At 41.7% G+C, this 18,767-nt stretch overlaps 1 protein-coding gene across 1 annotated transcript in view; it reads left to right on the top strand.

Moving 5' to 3' along the window:
• Positions 1 to 15,277, top strand: part of cfap57 (cilia and flagella associated protein 57) — a 52,786-nt gene extending 37,509 nt beyond the window's left edge. Inside the window, exons 14-22 of the mRNA XM_060926982.1 lie at positions 187 to 377; positions 2,146 to 2,319; positions 2,405 to 2,563; positions 3,938 to 4,081; positions 8,281 to 8,397; positions 11,172 to 11,306; positions 11,391 to 11,534; positions 13,642 to 13,774; positions 15,090 to 15,277. Coding sequence (XP_060782965.1) covers positions 187 to 377; positions 2,146 to 2,319; positions 2,405 to 2,563; positions 3,938 to 4,081; positions 8,281 to 8,397; positions 11,172 to 11,306; positions 11,391 to 11,534; positions 13,642 to 13,774; positions 15,090 to 15,277 — 1,385 coding nt within the window. The remainder of the gene's footprint in view (positions 1 to 186; positions 378 to 2,145; positions 2,320 to 2,404; positions 2,564 to 3,937; positions 4,082 to 8,280; positions 8,398 to 11,171; positions 11,307 to 11,390; positions 11,535 to 13,641; positions 13,775 to 15,089) is intronic.
• Positions 15,278 to 18,767: the final 3,490 nt, after the last annotated feature.

The following is an 18,767-nucleotide window of genomic DNA, read 5'->3' as shown; positions in this document are numbered from 1 at the left end:
CATTTTGATAGACAATGACATTCAGGGTACGTTTGTATGCAACAGCTTTATTAAAAAAAAACCCTGCTGTGGCCTTTGATATGGCTCCGTCCCTTTTTCTGCTGCAGCAGTCTAATATTAATAATAAGTGCGTTCTAACACTCATGCCCTGTGAAAGTATGAGCTTGGAGATGAATTTGCTCTCAGAGTCCACCAACAACCAAAAGCTGATGCTGGAGTACGAGAAGCACCAGGAGCTGCAGCTGAAATTGCAGAGGACGCAGGAGAGCTACAAGGAGAAGTTGCACGATCTGGAGGACAGCCGTCTGCGTGCCCTGGAGGACACGACGCAATTCTACGAGGCCAAGCTGCAGGAGAAGGTGCTCGAGCTGGACCAGGTGAGGAACTCGGACTGCAGAACCCTTCACTTCGGTTTTCCTCATCCGTTCCTGACCCGGCTCCGCCCCGACCACACCCACATCATTATCTGCTTGGGTTGTTTTTCTTGTTACTTATTAAAATAGCAGGCATAGTCCATGTTTAAAAAGTCAGGACTTTGTTTATCATGGCAGCTGATCAGGTTGCTTGGTTGAGCTCTGCAATTTCTTATTTGATACTGTGTTTTGAAGTTTAATTTCAGTTTGCTGAGACAAACTTCACTACTATGAATGGAGACTGAACGGGATGAGACCCGGGAGAACGCTGTATTCAAGTGTACCATGAAGCATTAGTTTCCTCTCATCATCAGTCCACTCATATGGATCTGTGTTTGTCAGGAGCGTTTTCAAATCATTTTTGCATTTTCATGTGGACAGATGTGTTTTAAAAAATGCCTGATGGGTCAGCAAGGGGTCTTGGCTGTTTCCTAGTGTGTAGTGTTTTTATTAGTGATGTCATGATTGGATGATTTGGATCAATGCAGTGAATTAAAAGGCAACGATTGAAATGAATCGAAGCAACAATCGTAATTCAGTTATTATCAAAAAAAGACAGACAACTGGTATGTAAGAAATATATTATTGTTTTTTAACTGTTGTATAAATAGGCTAGCAAGGCGATTTTGCCCATAAAATAATCCTTCTCTAAATCATTAAGAAGCCCTGCGATGACCTGGCGACTTGTCCAGGGTGAACCCCGCCTCTCGCCCATAGTCAGCTGGGATAGGCTCCAGCTTACCTGCGACCCTGTAGGACAGGATAAGCAGCTACAGATAATGGATGGATGGATACATCATTAAGACCCCAGATTCTGAATAGAATCAATAACTTATTGATTGGAGCATGCTAAATCAAATCGTATCATTTTATAACATCTATAAAATCAAAACTTAAAGCTGGACGGCCTTTCAATTTCATAAAATCGGTGAAATCTGAAATGGTTCCCTCTGAAATGTGGTCATTATGATATCTGTTTATTTCTGTAATATCTCACAAAATATCAGGCCGTTCTGTGGCTGGGAAGTTATTTAATTTGAGGGGATTAAAGCAAATAATGTGCATGAAATCACGCAGTCAAGCAGACAGAGGAAGTCCGTGTGCGCATGCGCAGGTTTACCTTCTTCTTCTTCTTTTGGGTTTTACAGCAGCTGGCATCCACAGTGTTGCATTACTGCCATCTACAGGTTTCCCTTTGAGCGTGCACTGACAGTTCCATCATTCTGTCGCTAAACGAACAGCTGATCACACCGAGGTGCTCGCTGACCGCCGATATTTATTAGTTTGGTCCTGCGTTTCCTTTCCTTCATATAGAACGTAACGTCTTTTCTTCTCGCTTTCTTTCTGTTACTGTAGTCGCTCTTTCACGTTTCATTCGCACTCCATTTTTCTCTCCTGTTTCAAATTTGTATCCCACAATGCCTTGCGCGAATGAGGAAAGCCCACCATGTGATGCGTGACGCAGTATCTTGAATTGGGTCATGGTGAAGCAGGAAAAAAAATTGTCAAGAATTTAGGGCCATGTGGCCTTAAATTCATTAATTGTTCCATTTTTAAAAAACTAATAAAATTGGAAGTCTGTGATTTGAATTCAGTAGCTTTCAATCACTAAACAAAAACAATTGGGTGTCGGGAAAATTCTTTTTATGACCTAAACTTGAAAAATCTGAAAGGTAGTACAGCTTTAAATCATTGCCTTAAGAATTGTGTACATTTCATCTGGTCTCGTCAGTGTCGGGATGAATCTCAGCAGCAGTTGCGAGAGTTTGAGGAAATAAAGAAACAGATCGAGGAAGACGGCGATCTTGAGCTCCACGACATCCGTGTCAAATATGAACGCAAGCTCTGGGAGGAAAAGGAGACCAACCTGAAGCTCAGTGGAGAAACAAGAGTCATGAAGAAGAAGGTGTGCAGCCACGCTAACATATCGCCCCGCCCACATTCACATGCTCCATGTTATGATGGGTTAACGTGTGTACATGTCACTGCAGTTCACCAGCCTGCAGAAAGAGATCGACAACCGCAACCTGGACATCGAGAAGCTGAAGGTGGAGCAGCAGAAGCTGCATGGAGTCATCAAGGCCCTGGAGAAGGACATCATGGGACTGAAGAGGGAGATCCAGGAGAGAGACGAGACCATCCAGGACAAGGTGGAGCTCAAAATGAGACCTTCATTATTTATTAGCAAACAAAACACGAGGGAAGGATTTGTATAAAGATCAGTAAAGATGTCTCTGTGGTTTACAGTATTCTCTTTAGGAAAAAAAAAATCAGTCGACTCCATAAATATTGGCACCCTTCATGAAAAAGGGCAATGGAATCTAAATAATATGCAATGTGTTGAGCTTAAATATGGGGATTGATTATTTATTTATTTTAATGTAATATGTAAAGTTTACGGGTGGCACGGTGGTGTAGTGGTTAGCGCTGTCGCCTCACAGCAAGAAGGTCTGGGTTCGAGCCCCGTGGCCGGCGAGGGCCTTTCTGTGCGGAGTTTGCATGTTCTCCCCGTGTCCGCGTGGGTTTCCTCCGGGTGCTCCGGTTTCCCCCACAGTCCAAAGACATGCAGGTTAGGTTAACTGGTGACTCTAAATTGACCGTAGGTGTGAATGTGAGTGTGAATGGTTGTCTGTGTCTGTGTGTCAGCCCTGTGATGACCTGGCGACTTGTCCAGGGTGTACCCCGCCTTTCGCCCGTAGTCAGCTGGGATAGGATCCAGCTCGCCTGCGACCCTGTAGAACAGGATAAAGCGGCTACAGATAATGAGATGAGATGAGATGTAAAGTTTACATAAGTAATGCTTTTTTTTTAGTTTTGAAATTATTGGCACCCCATTTGCCACTCCTTCTGTAATGTCTATGAAAGTTGAGAGATACTTTTTAGGAGATATGTAGAGAATATTCCAAATACTTTTTTAATTTACAACTGTACTCTCCTGCATTTTTAACTGTTCATGCATTTTTTTTTCATAGATTTCTCAAAATCCAGAGATGACAGAGTCTATTTTGTGTTGAAAGCTCTTTGGTGTTTCCCACTACATTTTACTGATGGATGAGAAACTAATTCTGTATGCGTGCAACCTCAGATTTATACCCCAGGGGAAAGCAGACATGGTCAAAAGCAAAAACTGCGTTTCCGATGGTACTTTAAAAATAAAAAAAAAACTAAACTGCCCCCAGTGATGTTATTTTAATAGGTTAAGAAATATGTAGATGTTTCTGATTAATGTGTGTAACGTTTGTGGAGTTTTATTTTTTGGAAAGGATGCCAATAATTCTGGAGTTGTAAGGAATGACTGTTGATTATTGGGTGAAAATAAGATATACATTTCTGTGATGAAATATTTGTTCTTCAAAAATCTGGGAATTATTATGAAGAGAATGCCTGGAAATAATATTGGCACCCACCTAGCTACAGATGATGCTTGCCTTAGGTTTCTTTCTTGAAGTCTCTGGTGTGATGCAGACAGTAATTACGACAGATTGATTGTACAGTGTAATAAGAGTCTGTTCTTATCTCTGCAGGAAAACCGCATCTATGATCTTAAGAAGAAGAACGAGGAGCTTGAGAAGTTCAAATTTGTGCTAGATTACAAGGTTAATGAGCTGAAGAAGCAAATTGAGCCACGAGAGAATGAAGTGAAGGAGATGAAGGAGCAGGTCCATGAGGTGAGGAGAGTAGATTTATACCTACAGATGTATGTACCGTATATACGTTTACTATACCAACTGTGTCTTGGACACGCCTACTAAATGCTCTGCATTAGGTGCAATCTGCAGTTTAAAAGTTGACGTGAAGAGTTGAATGTTTTTGTCAGATTTCCTGTATATATGTGTATATTATTTTTTTTATTTGTTTGTTCTTTAATGTGAAATGCTTACTGAAAATTAATTTAGCTATATAAATACAAACCCCATTTCCAGAAAAGGTGCGATTATTTTCTAAAATGCAATAAAACCAAAAATCTGTGATTTTGTTAATTCACGTGAACGTTTATTTAACTGACAAAAGTCCAAAGAAAAGATTTTCAATAGTTTTACTGACCAGCTTCACTGTATTTTGTAAATATAAACAAAGTTAGAATCTGATGCCTGGAACACAGTTAAAAAAACGTTGGGACAGAAACAAAATAAGACTGACAAGTTTATAGAATATTCAAGTAATACCATTGCGGAAGATTCCACAATACGCAGGTTAATTGGTCACATGATCGGGTTTAAAAGGAGCAGCACCAAAGGCTCAGTCTTTGGAACAAAGGATGAATCGTAGCTCACTCCTTTATGCTAAAATTTGTGAGAGAATTGTTCATCAATTCAAAAGGAACATTTCTCAATTCAAGATTTTAGGTCTTTCAGAAGGCGGCATGGTGGTGTAGTGGTTAGCGCTGTCGCCTCACAGCAAGAATGTCCGGGTTCAAGCCCCGTGGCCGGCGAGGGCCTTTCTGTGTGGAGTTTGCATGTTCTCCCCGTGTGCGTGTGGGTTTCCTCCGGGTGCTCCGGTTTCCCCCACAGTCCAAAGACATGCAGGTTAGGTTAACTGGTGACTCTAAATTGAGCGTAGGTGTGAATGTGAGTGTGAATGGTTGTCTGTGTCTATGTGTCAGCCCTGTGATGACCTGGCGACTTGTCCAGGGTGTACCCCGCCTTTCGCCCGTAGTCAGCTGGGATAGGCTCCAGCTTGCCTGCGACCCTGTAGAACAGGATAAAGCGGCTACAGATAATGAGATGAGATGAGGTCTTTCAGAATCTACAGAACATAATATTGTGAAAAGATTCAGGGAAGGGCGGCACGGTGGTGTAGTGGTTAGCGCTGTTGCCTCACAGCAAGAAGGTCCTGGGTTTGAGCCCCGGGGCTGGAGAGGGCCTTTCTGTGTGGAGTTTGCATGTTCTCCCCGTGTCCGCGTGGGTTTCCTCCGGGTGCTCCAGTTTCCCCCACAGTCCAAAGACATGCAGGTTAGGTTAACTGGTGACTCTAAATTGAGCGTAGGTGTGAATGTGAGTGTGAATGGTTGTCTGTGTCTATGTGTCAGCCCTGTGATGACCTGGTGACTTGTCCAGGGTGTACCCCGCCTTTCGCCCGTAGTCAGCTGGGATAGGCTCCAGCTTGCCTGCGACCCTGTAGAAGGATAAAGCGGCTAGAGATAATGAGATGAGATGAGATTCAGGGAATTTGGAGACATCTCAGTGTGTCAAGGGCGGGGTTGGAAAACACTGTTTTCTTTCGAACCCTCAGGCGGCACTGCCTGAGAAACTGTCATGCTAAATTTATAATACTAATAATGTCATGTGATAAATTTAACCACATGGGCTCAGGAGGACTTCAGAAAACCATCATCACTTAACACAGTCCACTGCTGCATCAAGAAATGCAACCTGAAACTATATTACACAAGGAGGAAGCCATTCATCAATTCTTCACAGAAACACTGCTGATTTCTCTGGGCTGGAACTCATCTCAGATGGACTGAAAGAGAGTGGAAACGTGTGCTGTGGTCAGATGAGTCACATTTCAGCTTGTTTTTGGGAAAACTGGACATCGAGTTCTCCGTGCCAAAAGTGAACACGATCATCCAGTTTGTTATCAGATAAAGGTGTAAAAGCAGCACCTGTGATGGTATAGAGGGGGATCAGTGCCCATGGCATGAAGGAGTCACATGTGTGTGAAGGTACCATTGATGTATTGGGATTTTATAGAGGCATATTCATCAAGGCCATGTCTCTTCCCAGGAAGTCCACGCTTATTTGAGCAGGACAATGCCAGGCCTCATTCTGCATGGGCTACAACAGCGTGGCTTCGTAGACAAAGTGCGTGTGCTTGACTGGCCTGCTGCCAGTCCAGATCTGTCTCCTACTGAGAATGTACAGCGCATCATGAAGAGGAGAATCAGACAAGGGAGACCACGGGCTGTTGAGCAGCTGAAGTCTTGTATCAAGCAAGAATGGAGAAAAATACCAATAGCAAAACTGCAACAATTAGCATCCTCAGATCCCATATGATTAAAAAGTGTTATTAAAGTAGAGGTGATGTAATACAATGGTAATAATGCCTCTGTCCCAACTTTTTTTTAAGTGTGTTGCAGGCAAATCCTAACTTTGTTTATATTTACAAAATACAATGAAGTTGGTCAGTAAAACTATTGAAAATGTTTTCTTTGCACTTTTGTCAGTTAAATAAAGGTTAGTAGTTTCTTTTGTACAACCCCGATTCCAAAAAAGTTGGGACAAAGTACAAACTGTAAATAAAAACGGAATGCAATGATGTGGAAGATTCAAAATTCCATATTTTATTCAGAATAGAACATAGATGACATATCAAATGTTTAAACTGAGAAAATGTATCATTTAAAGAGAAAAATTAGGTGATGTTAAATTTCATGACAACAACACATCTCAAAAAAGTTGGGACAAGGCCATGTTTACCACTGTGAGACATCCCCTTTTCTCTTTACAACAGTCTGTAAACGTCTGGGGACTGAGGAGACAAGTTGCTCAAGTTTAGGGATAGGAATGTTAACCCATTCTTGTCTAATGTAGGATTCTAGTTGCTCGACTGTCTTAGGTCTTTTTTGTTGTATCTTCCGTTTTATGATGCGCCAAATGTTTTCTATGGGTGAAAGATCTGGACTGCAGGCTGGCCAGTTCAGTACCCGGACCCTTCTTCTACGCAGCCATGATGCTGTAATTGATGCAGTATGTGGTTTGGCATTGTCATGTTGGAAAATGCAAGGTCTTCCCTGAAAGAGACGTCGTCTGGATGGGAGCATATGTTGCTCTAGAACCTGGATATACCTTTCAGCACTGATGGTGTCTTTCCAGATGTGTAAGCTGCCCATGCCACACGCACTAATGCAACCCCATACCATCAGAGATGCAGGCTTCTGAACTGAGCGCCGATAACAACTCGGGTCGTCCTTCTCCTCTTTAGTCCGAATGACACGGCGTCCCTGATTTCCATAAAGAACTTCAAATTTTGATTCGTCTGACCACAGAACAGTTTTCCACTTTGCCACAGTCCATTTTAAATGAGCCTTGGCCCAGAGAAGACGTCTGCGCTTCTGGATCGTGTTTAGATACGGCTTCTTCTTTGAACTATAGAGTTTTAGCTGGCGACGGCGGATGGCACAGTGAATTGTGTTCATAGATAATGTTCTCTGGAAATATTCCTGAGCCCATTTTGTGATTTCCAATACAGAAGCATGCCTGTATGTGATGCAATGCCGTCTAAGGGCCCGAAGATCACGGGCACCCAGTATGGTTTTCCGGCCTTGACCCTTACGCACAGAGATTCTTCCAGATTCTCTGAATCTTTTGATGATATTATGCACTGTAGATGATGATATGTTCAAACTCTTTGCAATTTTACACTGTCGAACTCCTTTCTGATATTGCTCCACTATTTGTCGGCGCAGAATTAGGGGGATTGGTGATCCTCTTCCCATCTTTACTTCTGAGAGCCGCTGCCACTCCAAGATGCTCTTTTTATACCCAGTCATGTTAATGACCTATTGCCAATTGACCTAATGAGTTGCAATTTGGTCCTCCAGCTGTTCCATTTTTGTACCTTTAACTTTTCCAGCCTCTTATTGCCCCTGTCCCAACTTTTTTGAGATGTGTTGCTGTCATGAAATTTCAAATGAGCCAATATTTGGCATGAAATTTCAAAATGTCTCACTTTCGACATTTGATATGTTGTCTATGTTCTATTGTGAATACAATATCAGTTTTTGAGATTTGTAAATTATTGCATTCCATTTTTATTTACAATTTGTACTTTGTCCCAACTTTTTTGGAATCAGGGTTGTAATTATTATTGCACACTAACTTCACAAATGCTTGGTATTAATGATCAGAGGACGCTGTTGTTTCAGATGGAGGCTGAACTGGAACAGTTTTGTAAGAAGAACACTCAGCTGGAGCTTATCATCTCTGAGGTGAAGCTGAAGCTCAAAGCCACAGATAAGGAGAAGCAGAAAGAGATGCAGAGGGTTTGTTTGGATGTTTTTCATCATTATTGTCATTAATAAAATAGTAATGCTATTTTCAGGAAAGTGTCAAGTGACATCAAATGCCTTTTTCTTAAACCTCTGGAGCAATGAGGTTGCATGTATTTTTGGGACATTTGATGTTGCGCTTATCTGTAAGCAGATGTGCATGGCTGCTATCAACCAATCAGCTTTTAGCTGGGCTATGGTGCCTTCGGATGTTTACCGCGTTCACAAGAAGAGTCCGTATGAACGTCCTCATCTTGTGGTATTCATGACTTCAGAAGAAAGCACCAAGTTAATGAGTTGTGATGTTTTTGCTGACACTTTCAGAAATGGCGTAGACCATAGAAGTATATTTTTAGGTGGATGGTAAGTTTATATATTGTAATGTTAGTCATATTCTTTGTAGTTTTATAAAATGTCTGAAGAAAATGCTGATGTTCCCAACAGCTTTATCTTTTCATTATGGCTTTGCATTTCCTACATTGTTACCTGCTCATTAAAATGGGTAACGAGTCATGATTTTGCATGTCATCCTTGCACCATGTACAGTGGTGCTTGAAAGTTTGTGAGCCCTTTAGAATTTTCTATATTTCTGCATAAATATGACCCTAAAACATCATCAGATTTTCACACAAGTCCTAAAAGTAGATAAAGAGAACCCAGTTAAACAAATGAGACAAAAATATTATACTTGGTCATTTATTTATTGAGGAAAATGATCCAATATTACATATCTGTGAGTGGCAAAAGTATGCGAACCTCTAGGATTAGCAGTTAATTTGAAGGTGAAATTAGAGTCAAGTGTTTTCAGTCAATGGTATGACAATCAGGTGCGAGTGGGCACCCTGTTTTATTTAAAGAACAGGGATCTATCAAAGTCTGATCTTCACAACACATGTTTGTGGAAGTGTATCATGGCACGAACAAATGGGATTTCTGAGGACCTCAGAGAAAGCGTTGTTGATGCTCATCAGGCTGGAAAAGGTTACAAAACCATCTCTAAAGAGTTTGGACTCCACCAATCCACAGTCAGACAGATTGTGTACAAATGGAGGAAATTCAAGACCATTGTTACCCTCCCCAGGAGTGGTCGACCAACAAAGATCACTCCAAGAGCAAGGCATGTAATAGTCGGTGAGGTCACAAAGGACCCCAGGGTAACTTCTAAGCAACTGAAGGCTTCTCTCACATTGGCTAATGTTAATGTTCATGAGTCCACCATCAGGAGAACACTGAACAACAATGGTGTGCATGTCAGAGTTGCAACGAGAAAGACACTGCTCTCCAAAAAGAACATTGCTGTTCGTCTGCAGTTTGCTAAAGATCACATGGACAAGCCAGAAGGCTATTGGAAAAATGTTTTGTGGATGGATGAGACCAAAATAGAACTTTTTGACTTAAATGAGAAGCGTTATGTTTGGAGAAAGGAAAACACTGCATTCCAGCATAAGAACCTTATCCCATCTGTGAAACATGGTGGTGGTAGTATCATGGTTTGGGCCTGTTTTGCTGCATCTGGGCCAGGACGGCTTGCCATCATTGATGGAACAATGAATTCTGAATTATACCAGCGAATTCTAAAGGAAAATGTCAGGATATCTGTCCATGAACTGAATCTCAAGAGAAGGTGGGTCATGCAGCAAGACAACGACCCTAAGCACACAAGTCGTTCTACCAAAGAATGGTTAAAGAAGAATAAAGTGAATGTTTTGGAATGGCCAAGTCAAAGTCCTGACCTTAATCCAATGGAAATGCTGTGGAAGGACCTGAAGCGAGCAGTTCATGTGAGGAAGCCCACCAACATCCCAGAGTTGAAGCTGTTCTGTACGGAGGAATGGACTAAAATTCCTCCAAGCCGGTGTGCAGGACTGATCAACAGTTACCGCAAACGTTTAGATGCAGTTATTGCTGCACAAGGGGGTCACACCAGATACTGAAAGCAAAGTATCTGGTGTACCTTGTGTGTGAATGTTTTGCCGAGATAAAAAGCGTCCCTCGTTTTATGATTCTTGAGATTGCTGAAGCAAGTGAGCAACAATATCACATGATCACTGTGGGGCGTGTTTGAGCCACTTTTAACCAAAACAAGTTGGTGTGGGCAAACATGGCGGACTTGGGTCTCCATCCAGTGGAAAAGGAAAGCCTGCTGAGTGAGTGCAACTGCAAGACAGAGCGAGGTTAGATGATGTCATTTTTCAGGACAGATCACTAAATCATTCTAGCTAGCGCTTAGCTATCTTAGTCTTCAAATGCATGGGCTTGACTCCACTGTAGCGAGTATGGAGTTACACACCTAATGTTTTGATCTTACAGAGAAAGAAACGAGAATACAAAAGCAGGAACAGAGAAAAGATATAAATATTCGTCTTGTTTCACGGCTCTGTTCACGAATATCAACCACAAATTGCATCCCTGTGACTCAAAACTCTCCGAGGTCGATGCAGAGTCACGATGTTTTCTGCGCATCACCATCTTGGTGTGAAGCAGTTCCACAGTTATGATAATAAGTTAAAGCTCCTCGTGTTCGGCTGTTTCTTGTTTCCGTCGGGCCATACTGTTTACCTCAAGAGGGAGGAAAATGGTCCCAAAATGGAGAAAAGTGATCCTCAGGACATCAAAATGATCACATCTTGTCCGCAGGATATTGTTCTTATGAGACAGGAAAATGCCATGCATGATAAAAAAAAATTCAGATGACTTTGCAGTCAGCACCTTTAACGAGAGAGAGTTCAGTTTTACAGCGTTGAGTGTCGTGTTTCTTTCCTCCTCAGGTCCGAGATGTAGAAGCTCTACTGCACAGGTTTAAGACCGATCTTCACAACTGTGTGGGCTTCATTCAGGAGCCTAAGAAGCTGAAGGAGAGCATTCGAGAGATATATGAACGTTATGTCCAACAGTCAGATGTGGTGAGATGGACACACATACACCACACACACACATACACACACGGAACCTGGTATGTTCACACCTGACTATGATGAGTGTGGCAGGTGGAGATAGTGGGTGTAGATGCTGACGTCCAGCGAGAGTTCAACAGGCAGAGGGAGCACATGGAGAGGAACATGGACTCACTCAAAAGGAGACTAGCAAAGGACATCAAAGTGCATGAAGCAAAGAACATCAAGCTCATGAAGGTTGGGTTTCACTTCATACAAAACATGTTATCGACCTGGTGTTTAACTCACTCACTCACTCACTCACTCACTCACTCACTCACTTTCACTACTGCAGATGTTCCATCCTATGGTGTGTGTGGTACAGCATTTCTTTAGTTCCCCACTCACAACTTTAGTTTTTACCTGCAGTTAGTTCCTGCAACAACGGAAGAACAACTTATAAATGTGGTTTCATCTTCTCCTGTTATATACAACCTCTCATTAAATGTACATAGAGACATTATGAAGAAAAATAAAGCTTAGAAGAAATTAGCAGAGATCGTTGGTGCCTTAAAGGAGTTTTCCTCTTCTTTCTTCTTCTTCTTCTTCTTCTTCTTCTTCTTCACCTGTGTAAAGTGACCTTGGAATTGTGAATGGCACTAAATGAAACTTTTTATGATTATTATTCCATAGGTAGTATACTTAGCTTGCTTTGCTAATCTAATCTGAGTTGAAGCTAGTATGAAGCCGAGCACCTAACGTAAAGTAAACAACAAAATTTCATGCTGATTTAACGTATGATTTTTAATTTGTGTTGGGCAGTGTTAGAAAAGATAAATAGCTACTCACCGGAACAACAAAAAATGCTGGAGAGGCCACGCCCACAAGTGACGCAAGTTACTTGTCACCTGTTTTAATCTCACAATTTTGTAATCAGAAGCTCAGAACTCTAACCATTGAGCCTCGACAGTTCCTGTGGCAGCGGGGTGTGGTCGAGCGTCAGTACGCTTCGAAGCCATCGCTCAGGAGCAGGTCGAGAGCCAGCGGGGCCTCCAGATGATGCTGCAGTCCAGCTAATACAGTGTACTAGCTACAGTTGTACATGCTCCTGTTAGGACTGGGACTGTTTTGGCCTCTAGTTGCCGCTGTTATTTCCATCTTGTCATGTTTGTTTTGGCCTCTAGAGGCCGCCACTGTGTTTTTGTGTTTGTCTTGATTGCCTGTTTCCTGCCCCGCCTTGTTCCTTAATTGTTTTGTGTATAAATACCCCTCTGTTTGTTCCCTTGTCACGGAGTCTTTTTCCTATGTTATGCTGTTAGTGCTAGTTCCCTCTGTCCCATGTACCTTGCCTGTGTCTTAGTATTCTTGGTTTTGTTGCTTTCTTTTGGACTTTGTGGATTTTGTTTTGACCTTTGAATCTTCTTAGCATTTGAGTTCTTGCCTCTTCTTTTCTTAGTTGGATTTTGGACATTGAACCTTGGGATATTTTTATTTTTGTATATCTTCTGAGCTTTGGATTATTCTTTGTTTTTTCCCTTGGATTGTATCTCATCTCATCTCATTATCTCTAGCCGCTTTATCCTTCTACAGGGTCGCAGGCAAGCTGGAGCCTATCCCAGCTGACTACGGGCGAAAGGCGGGGTACACCCTGGACAAGTCGCCAGGTCATCACAGGGCTGACACATAGACACAGACAACCATTCACACTCACATTCACACCTACGCTCAATTTAGAGTCACCAGTTAACCTAACCTGCATGTCTTTGGACTGTGGGGGAAACCGGAGCACCCGGAGGAAACCCACGCGGACACGGGGAGAACATGCAAACTCCACACAGAAAGGCCCTCGCCGGCCCCGGGGCTCGAACCCAGGACCTTCTTGCTGTGAGGCGACAGCGCTAACCACTACACCACCGTGCCGCCCCTTGGATTGTATATATTTTGTAAATAAACTTTTTGATACTTTTCTACTTCTGCCTCACGCCTCTGCACTTGAGTCATCCCCCTGGTGGCCTAGTGGGGGTTTGCTGGATTATCACACCAGCGAACCAGGTTCCAATCCCAGCAAAACCCTAACAGCTCCTCATTTGTTTAAGCTGATTAAACCATATTTCCTCAATTTTTTGCAGCCTGTATTTGAACAATAATAACAACTGTTTTTCAACCTGTTCTTGTTTCAGTTTACTCAACAAAATATACAAATATTAAAAGTAGCCACTGTTAAAAATTTGTGTAGGGGGATCAGTTTATTTTAATATACTGCAAAATACTGTACTGTGTACACTGACATATGGTTTTCATTTGTGCAAACATCCTAGTGAACTGAACATGAACAACATGTTCTGCTTGTTCGTGTGTGCTGTAGGAGAACGTCTTCCTTCTCAAAGAAATTAATGACTTGCGGACGGAACTGAGGCAGACGCGAGCGCAGATCCATGACTACGAAAGCCGGAGTGGCTTCAATAAGAACAAGTCCAAGAGTGCCACGTGCATCAAGCGTGAGTCACAGAGGACGACTTAATGTCTGTTATCATACATAATAATTACACTCGCCGGCCACATTAATAGGAACTTCTTGTTGTTGTTCTGCTGTTGCATGCTGAGATGCTTTTCTGCTCACCACAGTTGTAAAGACTGATTATATGAGTTACTATATCCTTCCTGGCAAAAAAAGCTCGAACCACCTCGAATCTGTCCATTTCTCTCTGACCCTCTCTTTTCAACAAGGTGTTTGTTTCCACCCACAGAACTGTCGCTCACTCACTTGCTTAATGTTTTTTGTTTTCTGCACCATTCTGTGTAAACTCTAGAGACCGTAGTGTGTGAAAACCCCAGGAGATCAGCAGTTTCTGAAATACTCAAACCAGTCCATCTGGCTCAAACCAACAGCCATGCCACAGTGAAAGAAAGTCACACGAAAATCGAGATCACAATTTTTCCCATTCTGATGTTTGAACATTGCGAACATGAACTGAAGCTCTTGATTTGTATCTGCGTGATTTTTATACATCAAGGGATCGGCTGATTTAGAGAACTGCAGAAAACAAGACAGCAGGTGGATAGGTATTCCTAATGAAGTGGCTAGTGAGTGTATACATAAACCAGCGAGTTGCTGTTACCACCCCAAAGTTGATTATTTTCCTATAACCACATATCCTGAAGAGTTCTATGCCTCTTATACTGTAGCAATTTTCCCACAGTTACAAGGTTTCAATATTAACCTTCACTTTTTATCCACTTATAGGTAGATTCTGTGGAACATATTTGAAACAAGTTGCCACTGACGTTATAGCAGCTATAAACAGTCATTCCCCCACCACTCTCTCTTTATTCTCGTGCTTGAAGTTAATAATAAAAAAAACCCGCAGCTTGTTCCATCATGTGACTGAAAAACCACCAAGAAGTGTAAACTCCTCTGTCCTGAAGACGTCAGAAAACTTAAAGTTCCAGCTTCACCTCTGAGTGTTAGACAGCGCTGACACTGGAGACAAATGACAAACTTCACCATATCAATGATTACACACATTTTTCAATCTGTTTGTCAGTCGAGCATCTGCTGTGTGAGTCCCTGTCACTATAGAAACCATAACGTATTAGAACGAGTGCATTAACCCTAAATAAACCTGTCACGTGCAGCTGCACTACTGTCAGAGCTGCTGCTATAGAGAATTAATCAACACCTTCTGACCAATCAGAATCCAGAACTCAACAGCGCTGTGGTATGAATTTAATTTAAGGTTGAGCGCCGTGTTATTCTGAATGTTTATTTACTTTTTCATTCTTTATAAATCAGTTTTCTGTTTATTCCAGCAGCGCCGTCCTCGGTGGCGTCACGGCTGAACTTTGAGGGCGAGGCCGAACGCATCATCCAGCAGCAGCGCCTCGAGATCCAGCGGCTAAGGCAGGAACTGCTAGGTCAAGGTCAAGATCAAGGTCAGGATCAAAGCTTCGTCCTGCCCAGCCTGCCAAACAACATCAAACTACCGGCCCTCACCACATGAACACTCTTCACACCACATACGCACTCTTTGTTTCCAGTGACTGCATGTGTAAATTTGTGTCACCTTTAGAGCTTTTTAAACATCTCTCCAAATATGGAAACTTGCTATATAGTATTTCAGATCTCATTCCTGTTGAATCGATATTGAATCTGAATCAAATCCTTAGTTTGTGAATCCGAATCGAATCAAATTAAATCGAATTGTGGCACCTGTGCGATACCCAGCCACAATACCACATACATAATTTGAAATAAAATCAAGTCTGATACCAGTGCTTGTTTGTTTCCTGGGTTTTGTGTAACTTTTGCTCATATATACACTACCGTTCAAAAGTTTGGGGTCACCCAGACAATTTAGTGTTTTCCATGAAAAGTCACACTTTTATTTCCCACCATAAGTTGTAAAATGAATAGAAAATATAGTCGAGACATTTTTCTGGCCATTTTGAGCATTTAATCGACCCCACAAATGTGATGCTCCAGAAACTCGATCTGCTCAAAGGAAGGTCAGTTTTATAGCTTCTCTAAAGAGCTCAACTGTTTTCAGCTGTGCTAACATGATTGTACAAGGGTTTTCTAATCATCCATTAGCCTTCTGAGGCAATGACCAAACACATTGTACCATTAGAACACTGGAGTGAGAGTTGCTGGAAATGGGCCTCTATACACCTATGGAGATATTGCACCAAAAACCACACATTTGCAGCTAGAATAGTCATTTACCACATTAGCAATGTATAGAGTGGATTTCTCATTAGTTTAAAGTGATCTTCATCGAAAAGGACAGTGCTTTTCTTTCAGAAATAAGGACATTTCAAAGTGACCCCAAACTTTTGAACGGTAGTGTATACAGTAAGTGTGTGTTTCTGGAGATTCTGTGTCATGATGAGGAGCTCAGAGTGATAAAGTGCTATTTCAGTCTACGGGTGATGTTAGAATCAGTGATGTCATGATTACCATTGTAAGCACTGGCTCTGTTGTCAGGGAGAAGATTAGATCATGTGGATGACATCATCTCCATACTGACAAAATGTTCTTTATGCACACAGTGTGACAGCGAGGCCAATCTAGAACGCTGCATCTTCTTCCACGTGGTCTATTGTATTTCCTACAATGCCCTGTCAGAGCTCACTGCTACTCCATGACCATACTGCCATCCTGCAGCCCTGAAAGACGCGTGTGTGTCTGTGTGTTCACTGTTCATGGACCATGAGAGAGAGAGAGATGGTGGAATATATATCATGGATAGTCCTGAAGAAAAGAAAACAAGATGGACGTTAACTCTGAAGCTGAAATAATAAATAATTCAGCTTTATATTATATAAAGTGTAGTTAATCTTTATTATACTTAACCTATAAAAACAGGAATTTAGATGAAACGCGTTGCTGTATGGATAAAATCCCAATGTACGGAAATATCTTGGATTCCAATGAAGAGGAAATGGACAAGAATGAATAATCTGAAGAAGGGATGTCAGAAGGTGAGGAGACGCTATAATAAGGAATCAAGAATTCCATTTAGCTACATGCATTTATACCACAGTGCTGCTGGGTCTTCGATTCTGACTGAGCACAAGGTGTTGATTAATTCTCTATGACAGCAGCTCTGACAGTAGTGCAAGTTTATATTAATGCACTCGTTTCCATAGTAACAGCTCATTCGCAGGGATGTGTACAGCAGACACTCCAAATATACAAACTTGAAACTTTGTGTAATCGTTGATATGGTGATGTTTTCTGTAATTTATGCAACGTTTGTGAAAGGAGTCTCCAGTTTTGGCACTTTGCAGCAAGGCAAGTTTATTTCTATAGCGCATTTCATACACAGTGGCAGTTCAATGTGCTTTACAGAGGTAAAAGCAAAACAGTAAACAATAGAAAATAAAATTACATAAAATAAAGGGGGAAGAAGAGAGAAAGTTCAGTAAAAACAGCAGAATAAAATGGAATAAAAGTTAAGTAAAGTTTAAAACATGCAGAGACTGTAAAAGTTAAGTAAAGTTTAAAACATGCAGAGACTAAAAGTTAAGTAAAGTTTAAAACATGCAAAGACTGTAAAAGTTAAGTAAAGTTTAAAACATACAGAGACTGTAAAAGTTAAGTAAAGTTTAAAACAAGCAAAGACTGTAAAAGTTAAGTAAAGTTTAAAACATGCAGTGACTGTAAAAGTTAAGTACAGTTTAAAACATGTAAGATGATATTTATCAGTTAGCAGAAAGCATCTGAGAACAGCTTGGTCTTTAGTCTAGATTTAAAGCTGCCAACAGCAGGAGCATTTTTAATGTCCTCTGGCAGTTGGTTCCATAGCTGTACTGCATCGTAGCTAAAAGCTGCTTCACCATACTTTGTTTTAACAACAGGTTTTACCAGTAAATTTTGCTGCTGCGATCTGGTAGATCTGACTGGGTTAGGCCGCTGCAACATATCAGAGAGGTAATTGGGCCATTGTATTGGAATTGGGTAATTGTACCATTTAGAGATTTGTACACCAGCAGCAATGCTTTAAAGTCAATTCTGTAGCTTACTGGAAGCCAGTGAAGGGACCTTAGAATTGGAGTAATAGTCAAAGTTAAAGCTGTAACTTTAATTTGTCTGAGTTTACACTCTGAAATTTCTCAGTAACATGACAATCTACTTTTTTTTTTGTCTTTTTAACGTCAGGAGAGAGAATAAAGAGAGACTGGTGAATGAACGACTGTTTATAGCTGCTATAACATCAGTGACAACCGGAATTAATTTGTCTCACAAGTTCGATGTTCCACAGCAATAAATTTGACTATAAATGATGTTATTTAATAAATAAAAATATTTAAATCCTTGGGCGGCACGGTGGTGTAGTGGTTAGCGCTGTCGCCTCACAGCAAGAAGGTCCTGGGTTCGAGCCCCGGGGCCGGCGAGGGCCTTTCTGTGTGGAGTTTGCATGTTCTCCCCGTGTCCGCGTGGGTTTCCTCCGGGTGCTCTGGTTTCCCCCAAAGACATGCAGGTTAGGTTAACTGGTGACTCTAAATTGAGCGTAGGTGTGAATGTGAGTGTGAATGGTTGTCTGTGTCTATGTGTCAGCCCTGTGATGACCTGGCGACTTGTCCAGGGTGTACCCCGCCTTTCGCCCGTAGTCAGCTGGGATAGGCTCCAGCTTGCCTGCGACCCTGTAGAAGGATAAAGCGGCTAGAGATAATGAGATGAGATTTAAATCCTTTCAATTTCATAAAACCGGTGAAATTTAGTTCCCTCTGAAATGTGTTCATTGTGATACCTGTTTATTTCTGTAATCTCATCTCATCTCATTATCTCTAGCCGCTTTATCCTGTTCTACAGGGTCGCAGGCAAGCTGGAGCCTATCCCAGCTGACTACGGGCGAAAGGCGGGGTACACCCTGGACAAGTCGCCAGGTCATCACAGGGCTGACACATAGGCCCTGTTTACATTATTTCGAATCAGCGGATCATCAGATTAACGTTTTTAAAACGATTTGCGTACACACACAAAATTTC

This window comes from Neoarius graeffei, chromosome 1 (genome assembly GCF_027579695.1).
Source record: "Neoarius graeffei isolate fNeoGra1 chromosome 1, fNeoGra1.pri, whole genome shotgun sequence".
In the NCBI taxonomy this organism is placed as follows: Eukaryota; Metazoa; Chordata; class Actinopteri; order Siluriformes; family Ariidae; genus Neoarius; species Neoarius graeffei.
Note: the sequence above shows the minus strand (reverse complement) of the source record. Positions and strands in the feature narration are given on the sequence as shown.